This window comes from Poecilia formosa, unplaced genomic scaffold, assembly GCF_000485575.1.
Source record: "Poecilia formosa unplaced genomic scaffold, Poecilia_formosa-5.1.2 Scaffold31, whole genome shotgun sequence".
In the NCBI taxonomy this organism is placed as follows: Eukaryota; Metazoa; Chordata; class Actinopteri; order Cyprinodontiformes; family Poeciliidae; genus Poecilia; species Poecilia formosa.
Window position 1 is genome coordinate 2,207,992 of NW_006799970.1, and position 27,990 is coordinate 2,235,981.

Sequence of the window (27,990 nt, forward strand, 5' to 3'; positions counted from 1 at the left end):
ATCGCTGCTCTTGTCAAATAAGCGTAAAGTTGTTGTACTTGGATTGAAATGGTATATTGCTTTACAGCCCTTGTTAATCTGTAAACATAAAAGTGCTTCTGGCAACACCGCGACATTCCCAGTAGACAAACTCAGCATCGCGTTCTGAACGTAAATGATTTCCGCTGAAAATGCCACCGACTCTTAATTTGTATGCTTTAATACCTCTTGCTGAAGAAGACCTCACATTTTTATTCATGGTGGAAATATTTTATTGCATTACTCTATTTTTACAGCTCAAATAACTACTTACACTTCACAGAGAAATATGTGCAGGAGGAAACGTGTACAAATTGCACTGGTTATGCATATAAGCCAAAGGTGACTGTATACAGCAAAATGTAAAAAAAAATATATATGTATATATATATATATGAAACCACTTCACCATGCCTGTTGCATTCCATAAAAAATAGATCTTATAACAAGAGCACAGTGACTGACCTTAAATAAAAACTAGTCATCATAAATCTAACAGTTTACTCTCACAGTGCACGTTGAAGCAGCAGACGTCTCCAAAAGCGGAAAGCTTTCGACACAAATCACTCCTGGTAGCTTTGAAATCAGCAACAGAGAGAAGGAAAAGTGAAATCATGTGCATTTAATACAATGACTACACGGGTTATACTACACTGACAAAATGTCATCTTGGGGCATCTTTCTACTCCACTGTGGGTCTAAAAAAAACAAAAACTTGAATGTTGTTAAAGGACTGTAGATGACATTAAAGGAACATTACGATGTTTGTTTGGTTTGGTTTGAATCTTACATTTAGTAAAACTAGAAAATCAAACGCACAAGCATAATTTATTTAATGTCCCTGCTTAAGAAGCTCGAGGCACAACTGTGGATCTATGCAAGCACACACTTACACCCAAGGAAAACTTAGTACAGTTAGCTTAAGGTCCGGTCAAGCCATCAAGTGAACACCCATAGTTTAAACCCAGGACCAAACATAATACACCAGATTTTCTTTAAATTTTCTTACTACATTCATTTCCTGCAGGTGGATCAGTGTTTACTAAAAAATATCAACAATTTTTCCCTTTTTTTTTTCTTCAGAGAATTAACCAATACTTGAAGTAAACTTGTCAGTTTGGGATTCAGGACTTTGTTGCTCCATCAGTCAAAATCTAGTCTAAAATTAGACATAAGGCTTTAAAATCTAACATTCACCAGAGAAATTCTACAAGCTCGCAGACTTGTCTTTAAGAGGACGTTTGACTAATTTAGCCTGAGAGGTTTTGTTGCTGTACTGTAGAAACTCTGTAAAATCAAAAGGACCAGACAAAGTGAGGCAAACATGTACTGATCTCCGAATGTCAGGAAATGCCTACCAGGCGTCGACTCGTCTTCCACACCTGCTGATGCAAATAGTTAAAACAGGAAGTCAAAATACTAACGTGACTAAAACCAGGACGGGATCAGCTGGGGGCCGGCGTCTACCTCAGGTACATGAGGAGTGTACTGTGTTTCCTGAGGTGGACGATGTTTTAGTAGGAGTCAGAGCAAGATTTACTGACATTGTTTGATAATTGTTTGCTTAGCATGTTATTGGACTTGAACATGATCATATTTGATTAACTTATATTGCCGTGAATATGGCTTTGCATAACTGGACCAGCTTGATTTCCTGAAGATTTAGTTGGAAGAGCATCTTCCGATGTCACCCAGGTCATATATCCATGAAAATGACACAAAGTTGAATCACTCACAGAAATTCTAATGGAAAAAAAAAAATAAAAAATTACATTAAATAACTATTTTAGTCATTGTTAGTCATTTAAAAACAACTGAAGTTCTGAAACGGTAGAGATTTCTTTCACAACCTTCTGAGATGAACACAGCCATGATTACACAGGATTTATAGAGCTTTTAAGATGCATTACATGGACCACAGACATTCAACAAACATTTAGATCAGCAACAACCCATGATCAAAACTTGGAAGAAGTAGGTCTACTGATTGCATGTCTGTAAACGGCACAAGTCCCACCTGAACCTGTAGAAATATAAGATTAACACTTGACTCCACAAGCCTATACTGATAACAACACTGAACAAGAAGCACACATGAATTAAAGTGGTTTTGCTCTAAACTACTTGTTGTGATTCCTTTAAACAGAAAATCTTTAACAAACTGAATGTGGCTGCTCTCCAGCCTAACTAGGGTGATACTACTAGTACGTGTAATTTGAAGCTACCTAAATGGCTGGATTCATTTAATCGTGTATTTCTGGATAGGAGTTGATGTGCAGTGAGACGGCGCATCGAAAACAAACCGAACTGAGCAGAATTTGATATGAAAGCAACTTCAGGCTGCGGTTTTTGTATTATGACTCGAGTTTGTTGCACACATTCTGATTCGTTCTGTGTTAAGTCCCCACCAGTTTCTACACACAACTCATTTTAATTAGACGTGCTGATCTGAAGTCACCCATCCCTGACCATGGCTACAGTATGAGGTCAAACGCTTCAAGTGAACAGTAGAGAGCAACAGTTTCACTGTGTGTGTGTGTGTGTGTGTGTGTGTGTGTTCAGAAAATAGTTGTGAGGAAAGTGGTAGCACACAGTAATGCATGTTAAATATCCACAACAGTTTATCAGATCGCTCTGATCGAAGCAGCCGGGCTTCGGTTTTTGGCACGACTCCTTTTGCGGCGTTGAGGTGGAACGACGGCGACAGACGCGTTCAGAGAATCATCTGTCTTTGACTACAAGCTGTACATTCAAGATCCCTCTCACTCCAGAGGTTTGTTAAATCGTCTTTTCAGACCAGACAGTCTCTCTCTCTCTCTCACTCTCTCTGCCTGGACTGCTTCGTCCTTCCCAGCTCACGAGTCTGCTCTGGGTTGTGGCAGAGAGTCAGTTTTGTCAGTAAGTGCCGCTCCTGTGTTCACGGGTTGCGGGGTATGGAGTGGTCGAGTGGGAAAGACAAGGCGCAGTGATCCGTCGACTTCATGGCTCCTTTGCCGAACCGGCAGGACAGCAGCGAGCAGAGGTGACGAAACACCGACTTGCGGAAAATGATGAAGACCCAAGGATCCATGATGGGGTTTAAAGAGTAAAAGCGGAACGCTCTGAAGTTTTCTTCGTCTCCGGAGAACGGCTTAACGGCATTCATAAAGCCGGCAATCTGAGGAGGAGAGAAGGTTGCGATTAGACACAGAATTTACTTTTCATGGGTCAAAATAAAAAAATAAAAAATAAATATAAAACATCTATCTTCTTCTTCTATTTTTGATGACCTGCTGCTTTGGCCTCTTCTGGAAATCAAGCTGGAAAACTATCAGAAATACGCAAACGTCTAAGAATCAAGATGATTCGTGCAAAAGACGTAACGACTCCTTACAGGTTTTTCCATCAGTAATGGATGAAGCAGAAGATCCTGCAAACAACTCTTGTTTAAAACCAGCTAATGCACTGATTTGTTTCCTCGTGTTGCTTTTTTCTCCCCACTGTGTTGTTGATTTTTAAAGAGCGTTTCCATCAGTGGGAGGACAACTGAAACTGACAGTCGTATTTTTCTCCAACGTCCAAAAGGGCAACTTGAGGAAATGGCTTCTGATAAACAAACTTCTTTACTGAAAACTCTCCTTGAACGCCTGCCTCACAATGAAGACTACCGCCGGCTTCTCAGACTATTTAGCTACAACAAAGGTTGTCGCATTTCCACACACTGCAGCCACTGCAGTACCAGGCCTGGGGATGTGATGAAGCATCCACAGACTGGTTTGTTTTACCACAACTGTGTTAGTTGTTTCCTGACAGACAAAACATTTTGTCTGTTTGTATGGTGTTTCGCAGAAGATGGTGACACCTTTCTATTTCTGTAAATATTGATCCAGAGACCAATCTAGATCGACAAATAATGTAGATAAATGATGTAATTAGTAAAGGCTTTATGTATGTAATGTAGTCGAAGCAAAAACAGCTGTTCTGTGAACAAAGAGCATCGTAGAGAACCAAGTAGAAGCACAGCAGACGGGTCAGAGAGAAAGCTTTGGTGAAGTTTTTTTGTTTTTGCTTTTTAATAACTTTTTTTGGCTTTAATGGCCTTTACTTGACAGTAAAGGAAAAAGAGTTGTGAGAGAGGGGGAAGACATGCGACCAAAAGGTCAACGGGACGCGACTCAAACTCGTGTCAGCCGTGTCGAGCGTTCGACACGGCGTGGAAACTCTTGCGATGCATCTAGGGGCTGTTGACTGTTTTGAAGTTTTCTTGACGTTTCAATTTAAACAAATGCAACAATACTGTTTGCAGAAGCCAATGCGTCTGTAACAAATACAGTGCAGCATTTCCTGCACTGTAGCAAGATACAGTGCCGGCTTCACGCTGTGGTTTCTCTAACTCGGAAGCCACAAAGCGCTATCAGCTCTAATAAATAAACATTGTGAGATTTCTGTTTCGCAAAAACAAAGTGGCCCGAATGTGAACAACCATGAGCGCGCAAGGCTTAACTACGAGGTTTTCTTTTGTGCCCCGACATTTGAAGTTTGACAGACTGTAAGCAGGCGGCCCAGACAGAAGAGGCAGCAGCTGGCTGCTGAATCACCGTGGGGAGAGAGAGGCAGAGAGAGAGAGAGAGAGAGAGAGAGACGCAGCAGCTGGCCCAGGAAGCTCACCACCTTGCTTCTCTCCTCTATCAACAATTTCCCATTTTCTTCATGAAATATCCAACAAACAGTAGCCTAATTAATGACCTGTGCTGATTGAGAGGCCCCTGCGCCTTGGCGTAAATGTTTTGTTTGTTGCTAGGGCCTGGACTGAAATCTAATAAGCTCAGCACAATGCGCGAGGGGCCAAAGTGAGCGAGACCAGACGGAGGACAAATGAACCTACCGGAGGGACGAGACGCAGACCTGACTGCGTTCGCCGCCCCGCGCATCAGTTTCACACAGAGGGGATGGTTTGCATTGACCCGTGGAGACACCTGCAGGAGATCAGGCCGGATTTCAGCTGTGTGGGTAGAAATGCAGGAGGAATGGAGCCTGAAGCCTTTTTTAGTGCGCGGGTTTGCTCACGCAGTATTTTTAAAACCTCAAAAATGACTTTAGAACAAGCAGAACTTGGTTCAGTTCAGACGTAATTTCTTTTGTATTAATCTAAAACTCCATCTGGAATCAAAGCTTTGGTTAATTTAGTCTTCTTGGCCGCAACCTCAGATTAAAAGCAACAGCGTTCGCTATACAGGGTGGAACAAACCAAATGTCCAGATGTTGTTGATTTGCTTTTAGTACATATCACTCTGGAACTTTTTGTAGTTGCAAAACCAATATTGCATCAGAGCTATTACCTAACACCCTTGAGAGATGAAGTATGGGTGTCGAGTTGTGCACCACACAACAAGAATCCATTTTAAATTAAGTGCCAGGAAAACCACGATAAACTGAGCCAAGTTAGCGTCTCCCAGTTTTACCTGAAGCCTCTTGCGTTCGCCACTATGAATTTTATGAGCTTTAGCCGTCCAGGAAGTTACATCGTAATCAAATCAGCTCTTTGCGAATGCTTTTGCGCGCTCTTCCATTTGCAAGTTTCAGATTCATAAAAGTTCTGTCAAACTGGGCCGCATGTTATCGATTAAAGGTGCATGTGCATTAAAGTAGCTGCTGCAGCTTCAAGAACATTTATGCAGCAAATTAAAAGTGTGAGATAAAAGACTGAACGCAAGAAAGCATAAGTCCAGCATGTTTAAATTGAGACATTCAACAAAGTAGTTTGTTTTTTTCAGTGCTTAATATCATTTATCCTGAGGGCCAAAGTCAATTCTGATAAAGAACTCAACAAAGAAACAATTTAGCTTTTCCGTTATTTTGATGTACAATTACAAACTGAGTGGTGTGTATTTTTTAAATTGGAAAGCAGAAGGTACATGAGTGCCTTCACAATCAGCCTCCTGGAACGTACCAGACGGGCAAAGCGATATCCCCTTTAGATGCTTCAAACAGGTAGAAATACAAACTAAAAGCTGTAAAAAGAAAAAAAAAAAGTGCATCATCCCCCCACCCCCTCCGCTGCCCACATTTGTTTTGTTCTTTAACATAAAACGTAGTTTGGTTTGTGGTTGCAGAGAAGTTGCAACAATTGGTTTTGCACACCGTTGCTCACCACATTCATCAAGCTCTTCGTGTCCGTAGTTGTGAGACGGTTTAAATCCCACTTCCTCATTGCTATTGGCTCCAAAAGTTCACTTTAATTCATGAGTCATTGGAGGGAACCGAGAAGTGGAAGTAGATGTTTTACTTATGGCACTTTGAAACGATTGAAATTTAAATAACCGGTTCCTTTAAAAGATAATCAATGCACCAGTAGGCAAGAGGCGTTTCATTCCTCAGAAATAAAATTATTCTGCAAATCACCTTCTAGACAGAAAACAGGTAAGGAAAAAAATAAAACATTAAATAAAGTTATCACAGCAATAAAGTCGTTGATTTAACCAATCAGCTAGTTATTATGTCACTCTGTGGTTTGTCACATTAACAATCCAAGGAGATTAAAAATCATTACTCATTGTGACAGTGTGGCTGAATAACTGATCTGCCACCTAAAGGTGGGTAAATTACGTAAAAGTCAAATTTTCAGAGAACTAGTCTGTACCAGATTTACAGACTCTCCCTTCAAGGGTGACTGAGAGATATTTGTCTGTGTACAACTATTTCCAAAATAAAACCCCTGCTTTGAGGAACAACACTGCAAAAACACAAAATCTCACAAAATATCTTTTGTCTAGTCTCTAGCATCAAACGTCTTGAATATACTTGAAATGAGACAGAACTAACTTTTTGAGATTAAGTCAATAATTCCTTAATATTGCCAAAAACTGATAAGAGAAAAAAATGTATTGTTATAAATGAGATAATCTGCCAGTGGAACTAGACCTTTTTATAAAACAAGCTCCTACATCTTGCTGGAAGGTAAATTAGTTTTGTCTTATTTTAGGTGCACTAAAAACCAGAAGCCAGACCAAAAGTACCAGGTAAGATTTTGTGGGGTTTTTTTGCAGTGAAGAGGAAGTGATGAGATACTTCTACAGCAGCAGAGTAAAAAGGTTCAAAAGACATGTTTTATATAAATCCTTTACTGACGAAGGCATGACGCAAAACTCCTCTGATAACATCAGAGAAATGAAATATCTTAGACGTCTTAGGGAACAATAGCGAGCAATCCCTTTACAGCCTTGGCTTCTGATCAAGAAGCTGCTCTGGTTCAGCGATTTGTTATTTCCACACAAAGTTATCATCCCACCTAATTCATCACGCAGCCTTGCCAAAAACATTTCAAACACACACGCGCCTCGTCTCGGCGGTGAGCGTCTCGCTCTGCGTTTACCACCCTGGCTCTGGCTCCTGCGTGCCACCCTGCCTCTTATGGTCCTCTCGGCGGACTCTGAGCCGCCACGGAGAGCGGGAGCAAATCACCAGCCGCTCTCTCTTTTCCAAGCACCGCGGGTTGTGGGGCCGAGACTGATGACATGTCAGGATCTCCTTAAACAGGAGCATAATAATGCATCACTGGGCGCTTAGAGAGCAGAAGCAGAAAAGAAACGGGGGACCATGCAGGTGCACTTTAAATGTTCCTGTTATGCTTAAGGATGTATTAGGCCTGCAAAAGCAAATGTGCTCATACTGTGTAAACAGTTCATAGTTGCAAACCTTCTGCAAGCTTTTTTCTGAGTTAAAGGAAGATGATAGAGTTACAGTACGATGCAAAAGTATTCATTTTTCTCCCAACATTGTCTCACATTTAGCTCTGGAAAAAATGAGCTTTTTAGCTCTGGAAAAAATGAAATTTTATTTCCGCATCAGATTTCTCACAAAATTACCATTTAATTTTCATATTATGACTTTATCCGCGTATTATTTTGAGTTCATTGAAAACCTCTTGGTTATTCCACCAAATATTAATTTCTGAACTCTTCCTGAGTGAAAACATTGGTGCTGTTTTATTTAAATGAATATAAACTTGTTTTCTCTGCATTATTTGAGGTCTGAAAGCGCTGCATCGCTTTTATTATTTTTACCATTTCTCATTTTCTGCAAGTAAATATTAAACTTTTGCTTAGAATTTCAGAGACATGATGTCAGTAGTTTGTAGAATAAAAGAACAATGTTCATTTTACTCAAACATTTACCTATAAATGGTCAAATCAGAGAAACTGATCATTGTCAGTGATCTCAAACAAATCGCTGAGCCCTCACTTTATCTATATACTTGTTAGGGCAAATGGGGCAGAATGCAAAAGCATGTTGTACTTTTCTGAGTTTTTTGTAAACAAGCAACAAAAAAAAAGGCGTTACTTCGCACGTATTCACATCTTTGCGGATATGTGTCTTATTCTTTTTTTGTCAGAAAAATAAAAAATCAAATGCATTGATTGTTGGTCACAGCACAACAGAATACAAAAGAAATGTTGAAGGAGCAACATGCTTTTGGATGCTTTTGCGAGGTGCTGCTGTGTATTAATGACCACAAAGCAGGTTTAGGGTTTTTTTTTTTTTTTTTTTTTTTAATACAGAGAATGAAAACCAGGAAATTCGTCGTCGCTTTATTGCTAATCTGTTTGCAGAATCCACTCTTCAAGCCAAACTGGTTATTAAGGCAAACATTTCCGTACCTTCCTAAACCATTTTGACTGGTGTAAATGAGCACATCCTGTCAGAGACACTCAAGACGCTATTTGGGGCAGATAATACGCATGCTTCAGGAAACAGACCCCGTAATGGATGTCAACATTCTGCGACCCATTATTCTCCATCCACCAGTCCTGGTGGACTCTTCCTACCTCTCTCTCTCTCTCTTACACTCTCCCTGATTCGGTTGCAGTGCCGCATCATTACACGCGGCATGAGAGGAGGCAGGATGCAGACCCGCGACCCGCCAGAGACGTTGGACAGAAATACTCAGCGTCTGAAGAAGTTCCATATCTCCACAGACATGTTTAATGTGCTTTATAGTGAGATTAATGAGCAAACTGCTACAAAGGTGATAAATGGGTAGATAAAGCCTCACTAAGTAGATTTATGGTGCAGTTTCTCTGCCAAAAATTAAGCCTGTTGTGAATCCAGTGGTGGCAAACAAATCCGACGCCAACGTTAGCGTGTGCGTGCTAACGGGCAGCAGAAACATGTTGCACGTTGAAACAGAGGCTGCCGTACGCTTACAGACCAGCCATGCCTCCAGTTTATCATCACCCAACCTGAAGTGCTTCCATGCATGCGTTCATCTTTGAACTTTGAGAAAACGTGAATCTTTAAAAAAAAAAAAAAAAGTCACTTGACAGTAAAGCAAAGGCTAAATTTCTCCAGAACATCAACTTAGACTGCAGCCACTCACACACAGTAGTGTGGGGGGAAATAAGTGTTATAAGTTTAAAACAACACGTTCGTACCAACGAAATTTAAACCCAAGCTGTCAATGTGGAGAAATTAAATAATCAGCCTCATCATTTGCTCTGGCTGCTTGTAGCTCTACCTCATGCGATACAGCAACCAGCCACCAGTGGAAGTTCAGCAGTGACTTGTGTGTGAGCTGAGTCATATGGGCAAATATTTGCTTTCTTTTCTGTACTGTGCATGTATGTATATGCATTTTATACATATACTTTTTATATTTTTAAATATTGATAATAGATCTTCCATATCCTCTAAAGAGCTATAACTTTTGCACAATTACAACCACCTCTATCTCCTTTTAATTTAGCAAAATCTGTAAGCAAAATAACTTCATTAGGCATCCTGCATGTTATTCTTACTTGAAAAGCAACTATCCAAAAACATGCAGGTCAGGCGCTTTTTTTTCCCCTTTTTTTTTTTTTTTGCAGCATGTCTTCCACCAGTTGGTGCAGCCATAATACTTTGACATTAAAAAGATGACTCTGGAGGGGAATTTTCACAACCACAAAGACAGTTTGAGATGCTTAAAGGTGCCGAGGGAAAAAACGCAGAGACGAGGAACGAGTGGGTGTTTTCGCCACCCTTCTGAATCGCTTTTTTTTTTTTTGTCCTGTCACGATAGCTTTATCTGTTTATTTGCACCCATCACATTGCATGTATGAGTGCAGCATGCAAAGAGAGGAGAGAAAATGCTTTAAAGACAGCCTGTGGTTATCTTCAGACAAGTCCCATCAAGAGAATGACACCATTTAAATGTCCATTAGCGACTTTCCACCTGGGCAGCTGAAAAAGAAACTGCTGACGAAATTAAAACAAAAACAAGAAGCTGCACAAAAAGAAAAAAAAGGGGAAGCTAATGTCGAAGAGCGAATGCCCAGCTCTTGATGGAGGTGTGTGCCAATAAGTAGCTAGAAAAATGAGTTGAACGAGTTGTGAAATGTCTTGCAAAAGAGCGCTGGTGTTCCTCCCGGATCATGCTGAAATGTCCGCATGCAGGGGCAAAACTTAAAGATCAGTGGCAGACGTGACAAAAATCTTCTTGGCGAACACAAACCGAGACTATCTGACCAGCACAAAGAACGGGTCTTTAAAGCCGGACGGTCTGTTTGTTTAATATTACTGCTGGAAATGACTCAAAAAATGATTACTTTTCTGGTTGAGATGCACATTCCCACGGAAAGCCACCTGGAAGTCTGCCATGTGTGCACTTTGTCTTCTTCTCTGCCAGAAGCTGCACATATTTGAACATTACAAACTGTGTCCTTTGTTTTCACTGGCAATAAATAACATGCGCTTGAAGCAGCTCCTATTTTGGTGCATTTATCCATCATTTCCATCCCAGATGACGACAGCAGGCGGCTGGTGAGGACGTGATAACATTTGTGCTAATTTTTGTGCTCAGCATGCAAGAGGGGCGATACGATCAGAAAAGCTCTATAATCTCTACATCAACGGTGTTCACCAAGCTCAGGACAGTGCATATTAAATGCCTCTTGACCCGTGTTTGAATATTCTCAATATTTATTAGCTTCTGGTTCGGGATGTCTTCATACAACTTAACTGAATGTGTTGGAAAAGTAAAATATCGAAGTGGAAAGTAGCAGGAATCTGGTTGCAGAAGTGGACACTTCTACTAAAACTAGTGCAGGGTTTTTATTAGTCTAATGTTTTGGCTCTGTTTTTGTATTTCAAACTTTCTACGCAATTATTCTTGTCATTATAAAAACAAATTTGTTAAATGATTCTCTGACTCATGGCGAGTGGGAGTCAAAAAGTGCTGAAATAGACTTGAAAAGTGATCCGACGCACAGCGTTGTGGCCACTCTGATCCAACACTGCCTTCAAAAACAAGCAGAGACGTCCGAGAACAAACAACAAATCTGTGCATGTAGCTTCTGCGGACTCTCCTGCAGATGCACCAACTCGTCACAAGTGCAGTCAAATAAACAAATGTCAAACTTTCGGCTTCAAAACGGTTTTGTCTCGAGACCGGTGACGACGCTCCAATAGCTTTGTTTTGTTTGGTGTCTTAAAGGAGATTACACCTAGCCTAATTCGACATGAAGTTTGATTTCAGGTTAGAATCTAATTGAGTTTTTCTCGGCGTTCTGATCCACAGATTTGTGTCGCAGGCTCAGTGACCGGGAGGTGGGGGAGGGTATCAGCTGGGGAGCAGCACCAAACAGCATCAGAAGCAAACAGCACACAATAACAAAGATGGATTACTCTAATAGCAACACATCTGTGCTCAAAAGCAACAAGTAGACACACAAACCGCATCAATGTTGCTCTCATCTAACAGAGTATTGATACATAAAGTTATGGAACAAAGCAAAGGGAAAAATGTTGCCGTCTTCTTTTATTTTTAGTTGCAGTTTAAAACGAGACTCTTGGCACATTTTCACGTTATTCTAAAGCTTCTCTGTTCATCAGCACGTGAAGGTTGGTGACGACAAATGAGTAAACAGGTAAAGGTCCTTTTGTTCCCTTCTCAGACTTTCTTGTAAATCTTTTAAAGAGCTCCTGATAACATTCCCCAGTGTCTCTCATGACTGTTTTTGTGTTTACACTGCCTTTAAAGACGTGCACCGATTGCAGTTTTCTGGCCGATTGCAATCATTGAAAAATCCTGAAACGCCGATTCCGAGTTTGGCTGACACCGATTTGTTTTGTTTGCAATATCGCTAAAGATAGCGAGAAAGTCTGCGGGTTGGCAACAGTGGAGCGACTTACTGATAACTGCAGACATGACCTGGTAGGCCGGTCTGCCAGTCAAACTTTTCTCACGGGAAATCAGAAGAAGACGGCGGTTATTTTTAGACCTCCGCAGGAGATCTGGGCATAAGATTGGTGAGTATCAGACGATGGCTATCTCCTAAAATTAAGGAAGTCAGTTCACCGCTGAGAATCTTTTGTCATGAAACACATAAATAAGAAATGCTGAAACTGATGGTGAACCGAACTGAAAATGAGCGAAGAAGGCCAATAAAAGATGACAAAGCAAACAATTATCAACCTGGATAACGGCTGTTTACGAATACTTTTAAAAAAATCACAAGAAATGTTGTGTCTTCCAGAGGAAAATTAAAAAAAAATGTATAAAACAAACTGGAGACTGAAAAATGGAGGTCTCAGCGCCCCTTTTCAACAAGTAAAGGGATTAATTTTAACAGATTTTTCCACAAAACGCGGCACAGATTTTGTTCTGTGAAATTCCAACCATATTTTAATCAAAATCTCTCTGATACTAATCTGCGTATGAACGTGTGTGTGTGTGTGTGTGTGTTTGTGTATGTGTGCGTGTGTGTGTGTGTGTGTGTGTGTGTGTGTGCGTGTGTGTGAATGGGTGAATGACTGAATGTAGCGTTTTGGATCCTCTACGCCTCATAAAGCGCTACACAAGTACAGGCCGTCACTGAACAGCAACGTTCAGAGAAAATGCACTCTGACTGCTTTAAGGCTCATTTATGAGGCAACAGAAGAAATGAGGGAAATGAATTTGATGACTCAGCATACGCGCTTAAAACAGCAAGACGCGATATATGTGCTTTAACATTTTAACTCTTTACAGTCCAATCAGAACCTGCAATGATTTTTCCCTTTAACATATTTAGTGTGGGCATTTGTCAAATAAACATGTTATTTTTCATAGTTTAAGAAAGATACATGTAGCTTCCAGATGCGTTTTGGGGATTGAATCACAGATTTAATGTAGGTTTACTCTGTCTACTGTGGTACCTGTGATCTTTGAGGTGTTTGCCACCGATATTTCCTCTGGATACGTGTCTTGTTTACTGGCCCCCATGCAGATTAAATGCATATCTTTGTCAATAATTCACACCATTGTATCAAGACCACAACTAAAAGCCCGGTGGGACAAATCCTCGAAGGTGATTCCTAACAACGTATCAAGAGACCAGCTATTGCATCTGACATAGTTTTAGCAGAGGTCAAAGGTCGCTCAGAGCAACGAAAAGTCAGTGGAAACTTCTTCTCATTGCTTTTAGTAAACATTTTGTGTGCACTGCTCCTTAAAATCCCAGAACGCGACGTAGCCCTTTTCTGGTAACAATCATCTTGTGGATGCTGTTAAATCCCTGTTGTCTGCATGTCGCTCAGGCTCTGTGAAGGAAGAACGCGCTCCATGTGCCGAGCGCAAACGTTTTGGAAAAATTGCGAAGTTCTCCGCCCCCAAAAGAATAAATAAATATTGAACAACGACACCATTCAGATAAGACGCCTTAAGTTCTTCCCTAACTCAGCCCTCTGAACTTGAAGAACAAGGGGCGATATTTATTGCTGGAGTGCAAACATCCTTCTTCCTTTTTTTCTTTTTTTTTTTTTTTTTTGAACTGTTGCGTCATTAGTGGTAAAGAACCAAAGAAGATGCAGCACTTTTTTCCATCTTAGTGACAAAATGATCTTTTTCTAAAGACATACATGATTTTTTCGATTTATTATTTTTTTTAATATCTTGGTTTCATTTCTTTAGAGAGTCATCTGATTTCCTTTTTATTTGCTCTCCAGCACCTGCACAGACGATCACCACGCTCTGCCTCATATATGCTGTGTTTGTCGTGAGGGATTGTATTTCACTGCCGTCTCTCAGCCAACTTATATGAGCTCGTAAATCTTCTGCTGCTGCTAAGGAGGAGCACAAAACAAGCACGACATCACACATCCAGCTGTCATGTAATTTCCAAAGGTGTAACAATTACCGCTGACGGCTAACTGGATTAAGCTTACATTTTCATTCAGCAGTTTAAAAACCGTTTCAGATCCTCTATTAATATTTCATTTTTCAAGGAAATATTGATGTGGAGAGATTTGACTGCAAAAACACAAAATCTTACTAATTTTGTTTTTTGGTCTATTTTCTGGTAAATTAAAAGAAGGCAAAACTAACTTACAAGTAATCTTTGCTTGTTTTAAATTAATAACTCCTCAATTTTTATTTTAAAAAAGAACTAGACCAGCTGGCAGATTACTCCACTTATAAAAATACATTTTTTTTGTCATAATCTGCAAGTGGAACCAGAACGTTTCCATCAATTTTGACTTGAATATATATTATATATCTTCATATATCTTGCTGAGAAGTTAGTTTTTTTTCTTATTTCAAGTGTGCTGAGATATTTTGCACAATAAACCATATCAAGAACACTTGGAAAGATCTTGTATTTTTTGCCGTGTATTGAAAATGTTTGTCTAATATTGAGGTTCTTTTTAAAATCATCATGTTCAGAGAGATGGATTACTTGACGTTTAGTGGTTTCCCCCCTCATTTTTTTTTTATCCTGTTTGTTCTTAAGGTTGTTCCTAATCTATTGTGTGATTTCGTGTCATCGAGGCGAAGAAAAGCTTTTTACAGCATTATTTTAACATTTAATTGAACAACGTGTAGACGATTTAAAATCTCCAACTATGCAATACGATAATATTGACACACATAGGTGTTCAAATGTTCTGCTCTTTAAATTGCTCCGGTGCATTTTGAGTGTGCAATGTGATCTCCTTCCCCTCACTGCAGAGTGACACAACAAAAGGGTCGCAGCCCTTGGATTGAGACACTATCCTTGGGTGTGGAGCGCAATTAATGTAATGGTGTGCAAGCGAGGAAGCTGCTGAATGACAGGATGAACAAGATCTGGCACACATCACGGCAAACCGAAACTCCAAACATAGACGGCTGCAAATAACTTGCAGGTGAAAGCAGTACATGGCTGCAAAAAAAACAAAAAAACATACATGTGCTGCAACTGTTCAGAGCTGCACCCTGACACAGTGTGCAGCTGTTGTCTTGCTGCGAATGGTGCTGTGTTTTTGCAGGATTCTCCCTTTGTTTCCCACGAGCAGGCGTGAGTTATCTCAACTCTGACTTCCTCCCACAGTTAAAAAATAAATAAATAAAAAAGCTTGTTAACTTAATGGGTTTCTCTAAATTGCCCTTAAGTCTGAGAATGTGTTTGTGGTTTTTAGTGATGAGCTACAACCCTGCGAGGATCAGGGTAGTATAAAACTGGATGGGCCATTTACAACAACCTTTATGACACGCACACACCCGTTTTAAGAGCATTTATATTTCAATTGATGCCCTGCATTTTCATTAAGAGAAATAATTCACTGCAATTGCCCAGGGGAGTGATAATGTGCTTATTTGTAATTATCTACACATGGGAGAAGAAGCTCCAGGGAAAGTTTACACGCCCCATCTCCAACAACTCATGCTGCACAAAGTGCTTCACAACAGACCAAAAAGAAATAAATGCAGGACAATAACGCAATTTTAAAATTTAAAAGAGGACTTCAAAAAAAAAAACAGAACTGTAATTGGAAGGGGCTATTAAGGGGATTTCCCAGTCAGTCGTGAAGCTGTCGGCGCATTAGCCGCTTTTTGTAAAACTGAAAGGCAGAGTTGACATAGGCGTGTTTTCACACCAGGACGATCACACGAGAGTTCAGATGAGCTTTGAAAAGCACCCAAACAAAACAAGCATCCTTCCTTATGCAACAGAGCCAACTGCAGTTCATTTAACCCCTTAACCGCCACCCTGAAAACAATTACACGTCATCCAGCTGCTCGGACCAAACATCTCCGAGGTGAACATGTTTCATACACTTTGAAAATGTTGGTTTGTTGTGTGCAGAAACTGTTAGTCCCCTTAATTCATCTTGTTTACACCAGCTTTTGATCAAAGAATCCAACTAATTATTAGTTTAATATCTGGATTTTAACATCTATTGTTTTCTTTCATGCAACACTTTTATGCTCTTACTTCTTTCCGTCTTTCCTTTGTACGGCGCTTCGCTTTGTGTATGAATGGTGATGTTTAAATAAACTTGCCTTGCCTTGCCTAGCACAGGTCTGTCAGCAGGTTACAGTCAGACATGAATCCCTCTGTTTACCCAAATCTTAAAAAAAATAAAAAATAAAAAATCTGACTTACGTCCAGCTATCAGTGCAACTGCAGTTTAAACAAGAAAAAAATCTGAAGCAAAACGGCTGAATATGAAGCACCAAGGTCCTGAAATGACCTAGTTGAAGTGCAGAGCTAAATCTGATCGGCAAGCTTTGATTCAAGGAGCTGTGCAGAAACGCCGTTACACGTTACACCAAAACCTTACCAATATTGTACAGAAGAGCAGCAGGCAGTTCCTACTAAATAATCTGAGATAAAACTGAAAGCAACTATTTAAATGGGAGATTTGTTTTACCCGTTTTAAAACGCGGTAACTACTTTTCCTCACAATATTCTTAGTGAAAATAAGCACCAAAACAGAAATATTATGATGTCCTCATGTAACACCTTGACAGAAGTTTCCACAGGATCTGTAATAACGTCATAACGTATCAAAAAAATACATCATCGGAGTGATTACAGAATTTGATACACTGAGCAGCTGTTTTATGAAATGCCTGACTGTATTTCTTGGGAAAATGTGTTTTTTATTTACTTTCTTTTTATTGGGATAATCAAAAAACATGTATAGTGGACAGCATGGCCATTATATTCACAGAATGATGCATATACTACACGAGTTTAATGGGACCACATTAAATCTTAGCCAATGCTTGTTTTTTTACGAAATGCAGATCAGATTTTGCACAAAGTAAAACTTAAGCCGTGTGCAAGAACAATTGGAGTTTTCAAACTCTGCCTCGGTTGTTGAAATATCTAAATTTTCTTCTCAAATGTTTATTATTACCAGACAATAATAGCCTGGCTCAAACCACCACTTTGCAAAGTTTCTTTTTGGAATCATCGTGTCAGCAGAAACATCAGAAGATGAAGATTTAGCACGATCATTAAACAGGTTTGTGGCTTGTTCTGGAAAATAAACGTTTGTTTTATATTTTCTTTCCTGCGATCTTTGATATTTTTTTAAAGGCTTTTATGATGCAACAAGAGTAAAATATGTGGAAAACTTCTGTTTTAGGGGGAAAAAAGAGATTATTCATGAGACTGTGAATACTACTGAAAAACATGGGAAATGATTGACCTCCTGCTCTCTCCACTGTAATCAATGTTTTCACTAGAAATTACTCAAAACCTGGAAAATGACCCAAAGTTGTGAACTCAGGGAGGAGTGTGATCAAACTCAGCATGTTCCAAAGTTTGAGCTTCATTTATTTTTATGTATGTTTTGGATTTGCTGTGATTTGCATTTTGCACAAGAGGCAACATTAAAAAAAAAGGTTAATGAGTTGCAAAGCATGTCAGGACTTTAAAGGTGCAGCCTGGAGGATCTTGGTAGCTGCTAGCAAAAAATACGAGTCGTAATCATCTGAACGCCGTCCGCTTCACCTCGTTTGTCTCTGTTGCATGCAAGAAAAACGCACTGTACCCTTGTTTCAGTCAGCAACAAGTGGAGGAGGGGCAGCAAACTAAATAGATTGTGAACAATAAAACTGGCAGGACGGTAACCTGACGACAACCAAAACATACGATAAACGTGAGCGTGAACGGGAACACACACACACACACACACACACACACACACACACGCACACACAAACATTTAGGATTGTGTCTCTCTCCATTAAAAAGAAAAAAAACAACTCTTATTGTTCCCCTTCACAAAGCGAGCTGCTGATTGCAGAGCATCATCTTTCCTGGGAAGCCTTGACAGAGCGCTAAAGTCTCTGCAGCACCTGGAGCATAAAACCAGACGGGAACACAAAGCAGTCGCAGCGTGTGTCTTTCTACAACTATGCCACACCACTCCCACGGCGCGCAGAGACATCTGATACCTACGGCCCATGCAAAGGTCGAGGGATATCCCCCACCACTGGATTCGATTTCCATTGTGATTCCTCTTCTGAGAGCTAAAATTAGCTTTGCATCAATGCGGATGCTCCGGTCCTACCAATACACCGCAGGTCCTATGGGGCCATTAAAGGAAATCACGACCCGTCGTAGTACTGTAAAGACGAGATTCTATAGGATAGGATAGAAAGTGGCAATCAAAGAAATTAGAACTGCACAAGATTGAATTTGTGTAAAACAGAATGAAAAATGAGAGTAAAATACTTTACAGTAAGAGCAAAATGTCAAGATTAATGATATACAGTCATTAAAAAAAAACATCACACTCCCGTCCAAAGGAGCATAAAACTGGGTAAGTTAATTTAGAAATGTTCAAAATGTGCATCATGGGCAGCATTAAAAGACAACGGGACAAATAAGTGACATAAAAAAAAAATACATAAATGGTGCCGTCTCAGCGCCTGATTGGAAACCTCTGAATTTATGTAGCTTTCAATCAAAGTGGACAATTTGTACTGGCATTTATATGATTCCTCAATGATGGCTCAATCAATCAATCAATCAATCAATCAATCAAGCTTATTTATAGCACGTCAGCAACAAAAAGGCTCAAAGTGCTTAAAGAGGTTCATAAAAACACAAAAATACCAAGTCATCCAACTTGCTGCCTCACTGTGGGATAATACTGGACTAATGTTCAGCCACACCACAAAACCACATAATCAAAACTCTGAAAGTGCGACTATAAGAGGAACTTTCTGCAGATGATGTAATGTTTTTCCCACCAGCCTGAGCAGGGAGATTGTTGTGAGCACATATTTCTTTGTCAACAAGAAATAATCTTTGTATCGTTCTGAAACCGATACGGTATCGATATCGTCGGTATTTTGCATCGATCCGCCCATCTCTAGTTTACGGGTTGCGCTCGACTCTGTGTCTGTACTAAAAGAAAAAAACACACCACCAGCCAACCAGACAGGCCTTGGTCATCCAATCAGAGTATTCCTTGCAAATACTGCATTCGCTTGAATAAATAACAACCAGGCATTATTACACAAAATGGAAAAACACAAGAACATGTCATACAATAACACTTGAATTTTGTACCTTAGGAATAATTAGCTAAACATTAAAATCCTCATCATTGTCCATTTTAGCTAATGTTTATTTTATATTACTTCTGAATGTGAACAGTTTGTATTAAGATCTAAATGTCGATTACATAATTAGTATTTAACTGAAGTGAAAGAAATTTCTTCTTATTTAAGTTATATATATTTTTTGTGTTTGCCTTTTTGAAGACTCTATAGTTGGAGTTACAGTAATGTCAATAATGTCTTCCAATTACATGTGGCACCAAGTCATGTTGTCAAATTTCCTGCCAACTTCTAACATTTTTCAACACAAAGACATGGTAGATCCCCCAGCACCTTCACCGCTGAGACTAGTAAGTTCTCTGCATTACCACTTGATAACATCACAGTCATTTTTATTTTTGTTCCACTTCTGTGGCAATAAAAAAAAAAACCTGAGTCATTTTCACTCTTTTTGGCAAGAATCAACCTTTCAGTCTTGAATCATCTTTGACCTTTTGGGGATTTGGAGAAGTTTCTTTCGCTAGATCCGGATCCAACTGGCTGCGGGCGCCGTCATCCAGTGACTACTTATTCCCACTTGCGTTTTTTTTTTGGGAGGGGTCGTCAGTCACTGCTACGGGACTTTTTGTGGCTCGTGGCCTTTTGTAATAAGGAATATATGTGCTCTAGTTAACAAGGAAACAAACGCTAATTTGTATAAACAACGTAAAGTTGGCTCTAGAAGCAGAACCTCTAGCAAGTAGGTTGTTAATTGCAGAAAGGGTTTTGGATCTCTGGCTTTTTCTTTTCTTAGGCAGCTTTGCTCTCCAGGTTTTTCTCATCTTGTTCTCAGCGGACATTTCCCCAGAGTACTTTTGGTTTGCTTTCTTCATTTTTTACCCCAAATCACTGGAAGGCCTTTTTTTTTTGTCTTTATTTAGAAGGTAAAACTCAAACATACATCATTAACATCTGGAGTATAAAGATCATAACAATGGTGAAAGGAGCTGTAGCAGGAAGCTGCACATCGTTTCCTTTCTGAACAAGGAATAACAAACTAACTACTTTTACGTGAGTTGAAAAAAAAAAAAAAAAAAAAAAAGAGGCTAGGTTACGAATAGGAAAGGCTTCCTCAGAATCTCTATCGATTTGTCCATTTCCAGTTCTCATAAATCTCTTCCAGGGTTCACCACAGACGCCTTTTCAGGGTCAGAAGGATCCGCAGATGCCATGTCTGGACTCTGCCAGATCATTTCCATATCCAAGTAAAACCTATAAATAGCTGAAGTAATGCACTTCAGAAGTTGCGCCGTCTGTGAATGCTCATTCTGAAATAGCAGTGCAGAACAATGGAGGTATTAAAGCTATTCTTATCAGTATAATACTTTCCCTTTCCAGCGGAGTGGAGTAGTTATTTAGTTTATGGATCAATACGAGCCTTCCTGACGTTTTATCTTACATACGCAGCGGTCAATGCAGTATGTCTGAGTAAGTTAAATATACATATACACTAATGGAAACTTTTTGTGAATTAGTTAAAGAAATAAGGCGATCAATGCTACATTTGACATGTTTTTTCATTTAATGGTGCTAAAAAAAGAAAGATCTGGAGCCATTCTTTCATCGATCCTGGTATCGATTACTGATTTATGGGAGATTTATGGTTCTCATGGTAACATTTATTGGAAGCAATGGAAACCAAGTAGAGGGAATATTTGTTTCTTTTGTTTAATCAACAAGCTTGTAACTTCTGATGTTTGCTTTAATTTCATATAAAACACAAAAGCTGAGAACTTTGTAACGTCTAAATTGGTCAGAGCGATCTTGCTTTAAAGACCCTCTTCAGTGATCTACTGCTTATCGATATCGACTTTTATTAAAGCATTTGAAAAATGTAACAAGCGGTGACCACACATACATATATATCTGGTAATGCATTTTTAAATACGTCAGTGACTTGAGTACAAAAAAATAAATAAATCAAAGGCTTCTTCTGGGAACAAACAAATTAAGTGCATTTTTCACAGATCCTCTGAAGTAATAAAATTCATCACCTCACACTTTTACTGCTCAATGACACTTTAGCAGAGCCAACTACTGTAATGGCACAATAGGCTATAAATCTAACAGAGGTGGTGGGTAATATACGGAGACAAGCCTGAGAAGTTGAACCGATCTCAGACACACAGCAGCTTTATGCCAACCACTATCGCCACAGCTCCGTTTTACCACGTCCTTGAACGCAACGTCCCTGGATGTGAAGTTTGACTTTGAAATAAATCTTCCCCAACTGCTCGACAAGGCGTCTCCTAGTTTCCACAAAGTAAACGAGGATCTGCTGAAACCTGAAGTCTAAATACGAGATCTGAAAACACCGTTCACGGTAGAGAGCCAATAGAAAAACTGCATATGATCAATCTTCTCTCTGATCATGTCATTATTATTCTTCCCTGCCAACGTTATGGTGAAAAAAGACACCATTTACTCTCTTCTCCCTGCTTTTTTTCCTTCACCGCTCTGCATCAGAATGGTGACAACGCTGGCACAGCTCGATATCTGCCCTCGGAGAACGTGCTTTACACATGCAAGGATAAGCCGGAAACACACTGTCGTTTCATGGTTTTGTGGTTTGCTCTTGCTGTGTTCACTAAGAGCAACACACAAGGACGCAGCGTTTAGCCTTCCGGTACATGTCAAGACAAAAACTTGCTGTAATAAATTTAGTGTGAGCAACACGGTGAAAACATCCCACTAGACTGAATCAGACATTTTGCTTCTCTCTCCCCTTCCCGTTCCAGCATCTGTTGCGCTATGAGCCAAACCAGCGGGTGTTAATCACCAGCTCAGGTCTGTCTGGAAAAGGTTACTGTTGCTTGTACGTGTAGAATCAGGCTTTGCAGAGTGACGAGTGCAACTGGAAATGATTTACACGCACAAACAGGCACAGAGACCTCTAGACGTGTGTCCACGCTTGGCACGAGAGAGCTAAATTATGTAAAACATTACAAAACGTGTGCTGGAAACGCAACTCTGCACTTGATTTCCTGAAACAAGGACTTGCCTTCCCCAACAAGTCCTGAAAGCTGTCTGTGATTTTGTGGAAAGCGCGTCATGTCACAGTGTTTGGAAAAGACGACTGTCAACAATCACAACCTATCAGCAGCAAGCAAATCTGCACTAAAGGATTTGCACATTGTTTTGTTAGTCAAATCCAGGTTTTCGCCGGAGACTCTAAGCATTTTTGTTTTCACCATCCGATTTCACATCCAGACTGAGACGGCATTGTGTTATGTGGCCCATCCGGCCTGCTGAGCTCAAACACCTTTCACTGGGCAGAGAGCAGCTGCTGATCCAGACCTAAAATCTCTTAAAAGTGAGTCCTGGTCAAGATCGGAGCGTGACGAGAACAGGAAAGTAACAACAGTGAAAGTGTTGTTAAAATCAGAGTGGCCAAAAATGAAATCAATGGTATATCAATGACATATAACACTTGCACTCAAAGGACAGTGACAGAAAATCACTGTAAAAAGCAGGAAATGAAGCAGGAAGTCAATCTTTGTTTTTTTTCTGTACAACAGGAAACACACTGAACTGTATAAGGAGTTGAAATATCAATGACTCATTAAAGAAAACACTCTAGCATAGAGTCCAGAGTTATTTAAGGGTGTGGCTGTAAAGTCAAATACATACTAAAAAATAATTGTCAGAACATTTTAATATCAAACTGGGGAAAATAAAAAAAAAAAAGTTATAGAAATGCAGAATCATTTCCAAACTTATGTCATTTTTTACCCTCTTTAGATCCTGAGCAAACAATGACTAACCAGAGTCTTTAGGAAAGCTAAGTTTAGCTATAGATGCAACACTTGAGTGTGAAGTGTGAGCAAATAGGATCCTACTTACTCATTAACCCGGGGACTCAAGGAGTTGCACAAACAGAACATGAAGCAGGTTAAAAGATCTCAAAGGGCAACAAATGATTTTGATCCAAAGTCATTCAAACAGAGCTCTAAATCCATCTGGGAAGGATTAGACGTTTAGAAAGTGTTGGTTTTTACTCCAACAAGCCACAACGAGAGCCAATATTAGCATTTGGGAAAAAGAAAAAACGGTGAATCTCCCCAAGAGTTAACAACGAATCAAAAATGACTATTGTTTGATCAATTGAAACATATAGAAGTGAGAGCAAAGGTAGAGCAGAAAATAAGAGCAGATGCATAATTGCAGCTTCACCAAGTTAACCCCACTCTGGAACAAAAATATCTGTCATTGTCAGGGAGGCAGAGTTATGTGTGATATCGATATTTGGTATTTTATTTTTGCTGAAATTCAAATTGACATCAGGCACAAAAACACTCAGGACATTTCCAGATCCAAATCTCTTTTGACTCGAACGCCTCACTGCATTACTAAAATGCTTGCAGGCACCAAAGTTGGGCTTTCCTGAATCTTACTCAGACGGATGAGAAGAAAACTTTGTCATCAAGGCTCATTTCCCCCTCTGGGGTTTTCGGCAATGATTTAGGTCAAATACTATCATGAACCAGAGCTGAGTCAAGCATCCAGGAACAGACCACAAACTAGCATATGGCAAAAAACAAGAACCCTTTTTTTTACTGCTTTCCGTAAACCACTTTATCACCAAGACCAGACAAGAAAAGCAAACATTGTTTTACAATGAAACACGCGTTTTGTGACACGCATTGAGCTCATTATTTAGTGTTTCTAGCAAATGTTTTGCGGAACTGATTTGACCTCAGATTCCGACAAAAAAGGAGGGCAACCTTCTGCCCCAGTGGAGAGAGGCAGGACCAGTCCTCTAGGGTTTTCAGGTTAGGTCCACTCCCCTAGACTAGGAGCAAAATGTGAGGCTTACTCCTCAAAACAAACTCGCACGTCTCAGACACACCTAAACACAACACGGCCGTTAAAGAGGCTTAAACTCTGCCTACAAGCACATTCCAAAACAGCTGCCATGCCCAAGAAAGCTTCTTTTACATAAGTGTGATGATATAAGAACGAGAGTAGACAATGACAGATGGGAATATATACACATACCTGCTCTGACGTTACCACTTACAAGAGCAAAAGAACAGGAAGCATAAGCCACTTGTTTTATGTTACGATTAAACATTTCCTTGACTTGTTCTGACAGCAGTGTGGAGCTCTGGGATTTACAAGCTATTGTGTCACTTTTCTGTAAATAACTTTCTAGTTTTCCAATTGTGACAAATGATGCCTCAACGTTCGAAACCCGGACCAGCAGCAGCTTGGAGGGGCCTAAGATTTCATCTGTGAAATGAACAGATTTCATACATGAAACATGGAATCTTATAGGTTTACGCAGAAACTTATATCACTGTGAGGTGCCGTAATTTGCCAGATTGTCGTGTAAATGAATTTTTGAAAACAATGGCGCTTCATCCTCTCCTCTGACGTAACTCAACCCTGTGCTATATTTAGATGTGACATTTGTGGGCTTTAATTCACCGGTGGATGGTTAATGTTCCCAAAGAACCATGTGAGTTAGTGGGACTTCTATTGAGAGCTGGAACCATGTAATATAGCAGGCCATCCTAATAAGCTAGATTTTATCACATATTATTAGGAATATTAATAACTGGCAAAAACGGAAGAGCAATTATCAAATTCCTACATTTCGCTATATATTTAGTCAAACTGATCCACGAGCCCAGGAGTCTGTTCTCCAAAAGCAGAGCCATCCTTCTTCAGAGAATCCAATATTTAGAAGCAGCAGTACACAACCTTGGAGAAAAAGTTGACATTTCCAGCAATTTCTGTGACCTCTAGCCTCGTGGGGCTACGTCAGCTGTGAGCGACTGCTCTGGGACAAACTCAGCATTAATTTGAAAAGAAGACCTGGGCCCACTGAGCAACAGATCGGTTCTTTTTCTTCCCAGCCCAGGTAAAACACCTGCAGCCCATGTCTAGGGTTTGTCTGGGAGTGACGACTCCGCTGCCATGAATTCTTGAAAACATTTTGCTTGAGAATCCTGTGTGTTGCTGGTGCAGATCATCGTACAATGCTTTTTATCTTCCACTCATATCCTTGGATACTGGACTCTGTGAACGACCAGCTTCTTTAGCAATAACCGATTCTGCCTCTGGTCCTCAAAGACGGGTCTGCTGCTCCTCACAGGCCTTAATAACTAAGAGAAACCTTGTTTCTCACACATAAGTTGCTCAGCTGCTATAATAAAGGCAAATTGCAGAATGACGCCATGCGTGGAAGATCACCGACGATGACCACCACTGGCTTTAACTGTTGTCAACATAATGCGCTACATATATGTGACATATGAAAGAAAAAGGGACGCAGTGCTTCACTACTAATTGTCAACACTACGACAACGAGATAACAAGGTTAGCAAAAAGTTTTAATTCATAATAAAAGTAGCAAGAGAGTGGTAAGTAGGTCAGTTATTTGACTTTGGCAACCTTAACATGTAGATGTGACGTGGGATTCGATGTGTTTTGGTTCATTTAAACTACAAAAAGAGCAGCAAGTGTTTAAATTAACCACCTCTGTGTTAGATTAGCCACTGCAGCTAATGTGCAGTAGCTAATCTGCATTAGTAGATTAACACAGGTTGTTCATCTATAGCAATGGCATTACGTTGCAAGAAATATTAAAATCTTTGCCAGTGTAAGTTTTATTGTCTGAAATAAAACAATAAAATATAGACGTAGCTGAAATGTGCCTTTAGAGTTTTCATTTGCAGCAGAGATGCTGGAAGACGTTCAAATAAAATAGCAATCGTAATACATAACATGTTTTCCACTAAGCAGTAAAAGAAAAGAAAAAAACAACTGTTGAGGTTTTCCCTCTCTCCTCCGATTTGCTCTTTTGCATTGGGGGACCAAAACCTGCTCTAACCCAGGGGCCCGCATCCCGCTAAAACCCGGCCCTGGATGGAAGCGGGGCGCATGATATACTCACGGTTAGAGGCAGGGAGCACACCATAAAGATGATCGTGATAAGCGCCAGCATCACCACGTGGTCCATCTCCTCCTCCCCGCGTCCGAACCAGGCCAAGCTCCGCTTTTTCTTCCGGGCCACCGACACCACGGAGCCACGGCGCACCAGGTGGCTGCGGTGCATCTTGCACAGGCTGACTATCACGGAGCCGTTGCAGACGAACACGACGAAGATCAGCAGCGCATTGAGCGAGGAGTAGGACAGCGAGAAGGCCAGGATCAATTTCCCACGCTCTTCCCAGGTGCCAGGGGCGTCCCCCATATCCATGAAGCACCACGTCCCTGGGCAGTACTGCCGGAACTTACCGTACCCGCTGAACGGCAAGAGGCAGCAACTCAAGGAGAAGAGGTACACGAAGAAGAGGGCGACTTTGGCAAAAGTGGGGCGGATGTGCACCGAGTAAAAATACGGGTGGCTGATGGCCATACAGCGCTCCAGGGCCATAGCGCACAGGATGAGGGTGGACGCCAGTCCGAAAAAGTTCACCACAAAGCCGAAAAGGTTGCACAGCTTCTCCCCGCCGAGGCCGATCAAGGACATGTTGTGGGCGTAGCAGATGAACACCGGCGGGCTGAGGAGGCAGGTTCCCAGCAGATCAGTGAGGACCAGGCCGGTCACCAGGATGCAGAAGACCGAGGACCGGGAGCGGTTCTCCTTCTGATGCACTAAGAGGATGAAGAGGGCCAGCAGGTTTCCCACCACTCCGAGCGAAAAGAAAGTGATGGTTATTGGTTTGTTGCCTTGGCCAACAATCGAGTGCTGGCCGTGGCACTTTGAGCTGCTGTTCATGTTCGCCAGAGCGGGGTCTCCCAGCACGAGGAGGGTTCACTGAAAACAATCCGAGCGTAAATCCTTTTTTCTGGAGACAGTCATTTGGCAAAACAGTGAGGGTGCGGAGTAAAGGGCGCGATGCTGCCTCGTGTTAACACCCTCACAGCCCCATCGCCCCTCACTGCACGCAGGTCCTGCAGAACATATAAAAGTGCTTTTAGATCAGGCAGAAAACCCTAAAATATCACAAAGTGGCATCGTGCTAATAGAAAAGTCTTGCTCTTTGTCACAACGTCAAAATATGATTCACAAGCATATTTGCAATGAATGATATAGTTACTTACCTCTCACTGAAGCAGCAGTACAATAGTAATAATAATAATAATAATAATAATAATAATAATAATAATAATAATAATAATAATAAATGTATAAAGAAGTTTCAACTTTTTCCTTCCTCTAACTTTCTCATTTTGCAGCTCTGGCTGTTCCGTCTTTTTCTTTTCTCTTTTTTTTTACTCTGAGAAAAATGACAGCAAATTCTTCGATGCAGACTTTGAGTTTAAGCTCTGCCGACTGATCCGCACGGACTTTCCGGACACAGAAACACGACTGATCGACTCAAAGCTTTTTTTCCCTCCTCCTCTTTAAGTTTGTGCTGCGGCGCTCCACCCAGTCTGTTTCGGATCGATTCAAAAATCCCTCCCACTGTGCGACACGTGTGTCAGAGATGAAGGTGATGTTCAGAAGAACAGTTCCGCAAGGACGGCGGCTGTGTTACGATGATGATGATGATGATGATGATGATGGTGATGATGACGATGAAGATGATGATGATATGTGTATTTAAATTTGGCCAGTGTAAATATTTGTAGAGCAAATGTAAACCATCAGCAATCAAACTAAATCGCAATTTCTCAAATTATACACACAAAAAGTGTAA

At 40.5% G+C, this 27,990-nt stretch overlaps 1 protein-coding gene across 1 annotated transcript; it reads right to left on the reverse strand.

Annotated features, from left to right (window-relative positions):
- Window positions 1-237: 237 nt before the first annotated feature.
- On the reverse strand, window positions 238-27,985 carry ptgir (prostaglandin I2 receptor). Its single transcript, XM_007549453.2, has 3 exons — window positions 27,392-27,985; window positions 26,238-27,241; window positions 238-3,175 (listed from the first exon to the last, which is right to left on the reverse strand). The coding sequence occupies exons 2-3, from the start codon at window positions 27,063-27,065 to the stop codon at window positions 2,936-2,938; spliced, it is 1,068 nt and encodes a 355-aa protein (XP_007549515.1). The 5' UTR covers window positions 27,066-27,241; window positions 27,392-27,985; the 3' UTR covers window positions 238-2,935.
- Between the last annotated feature and the right edge of the window lie 5 nt (window positions 27,986-27,990).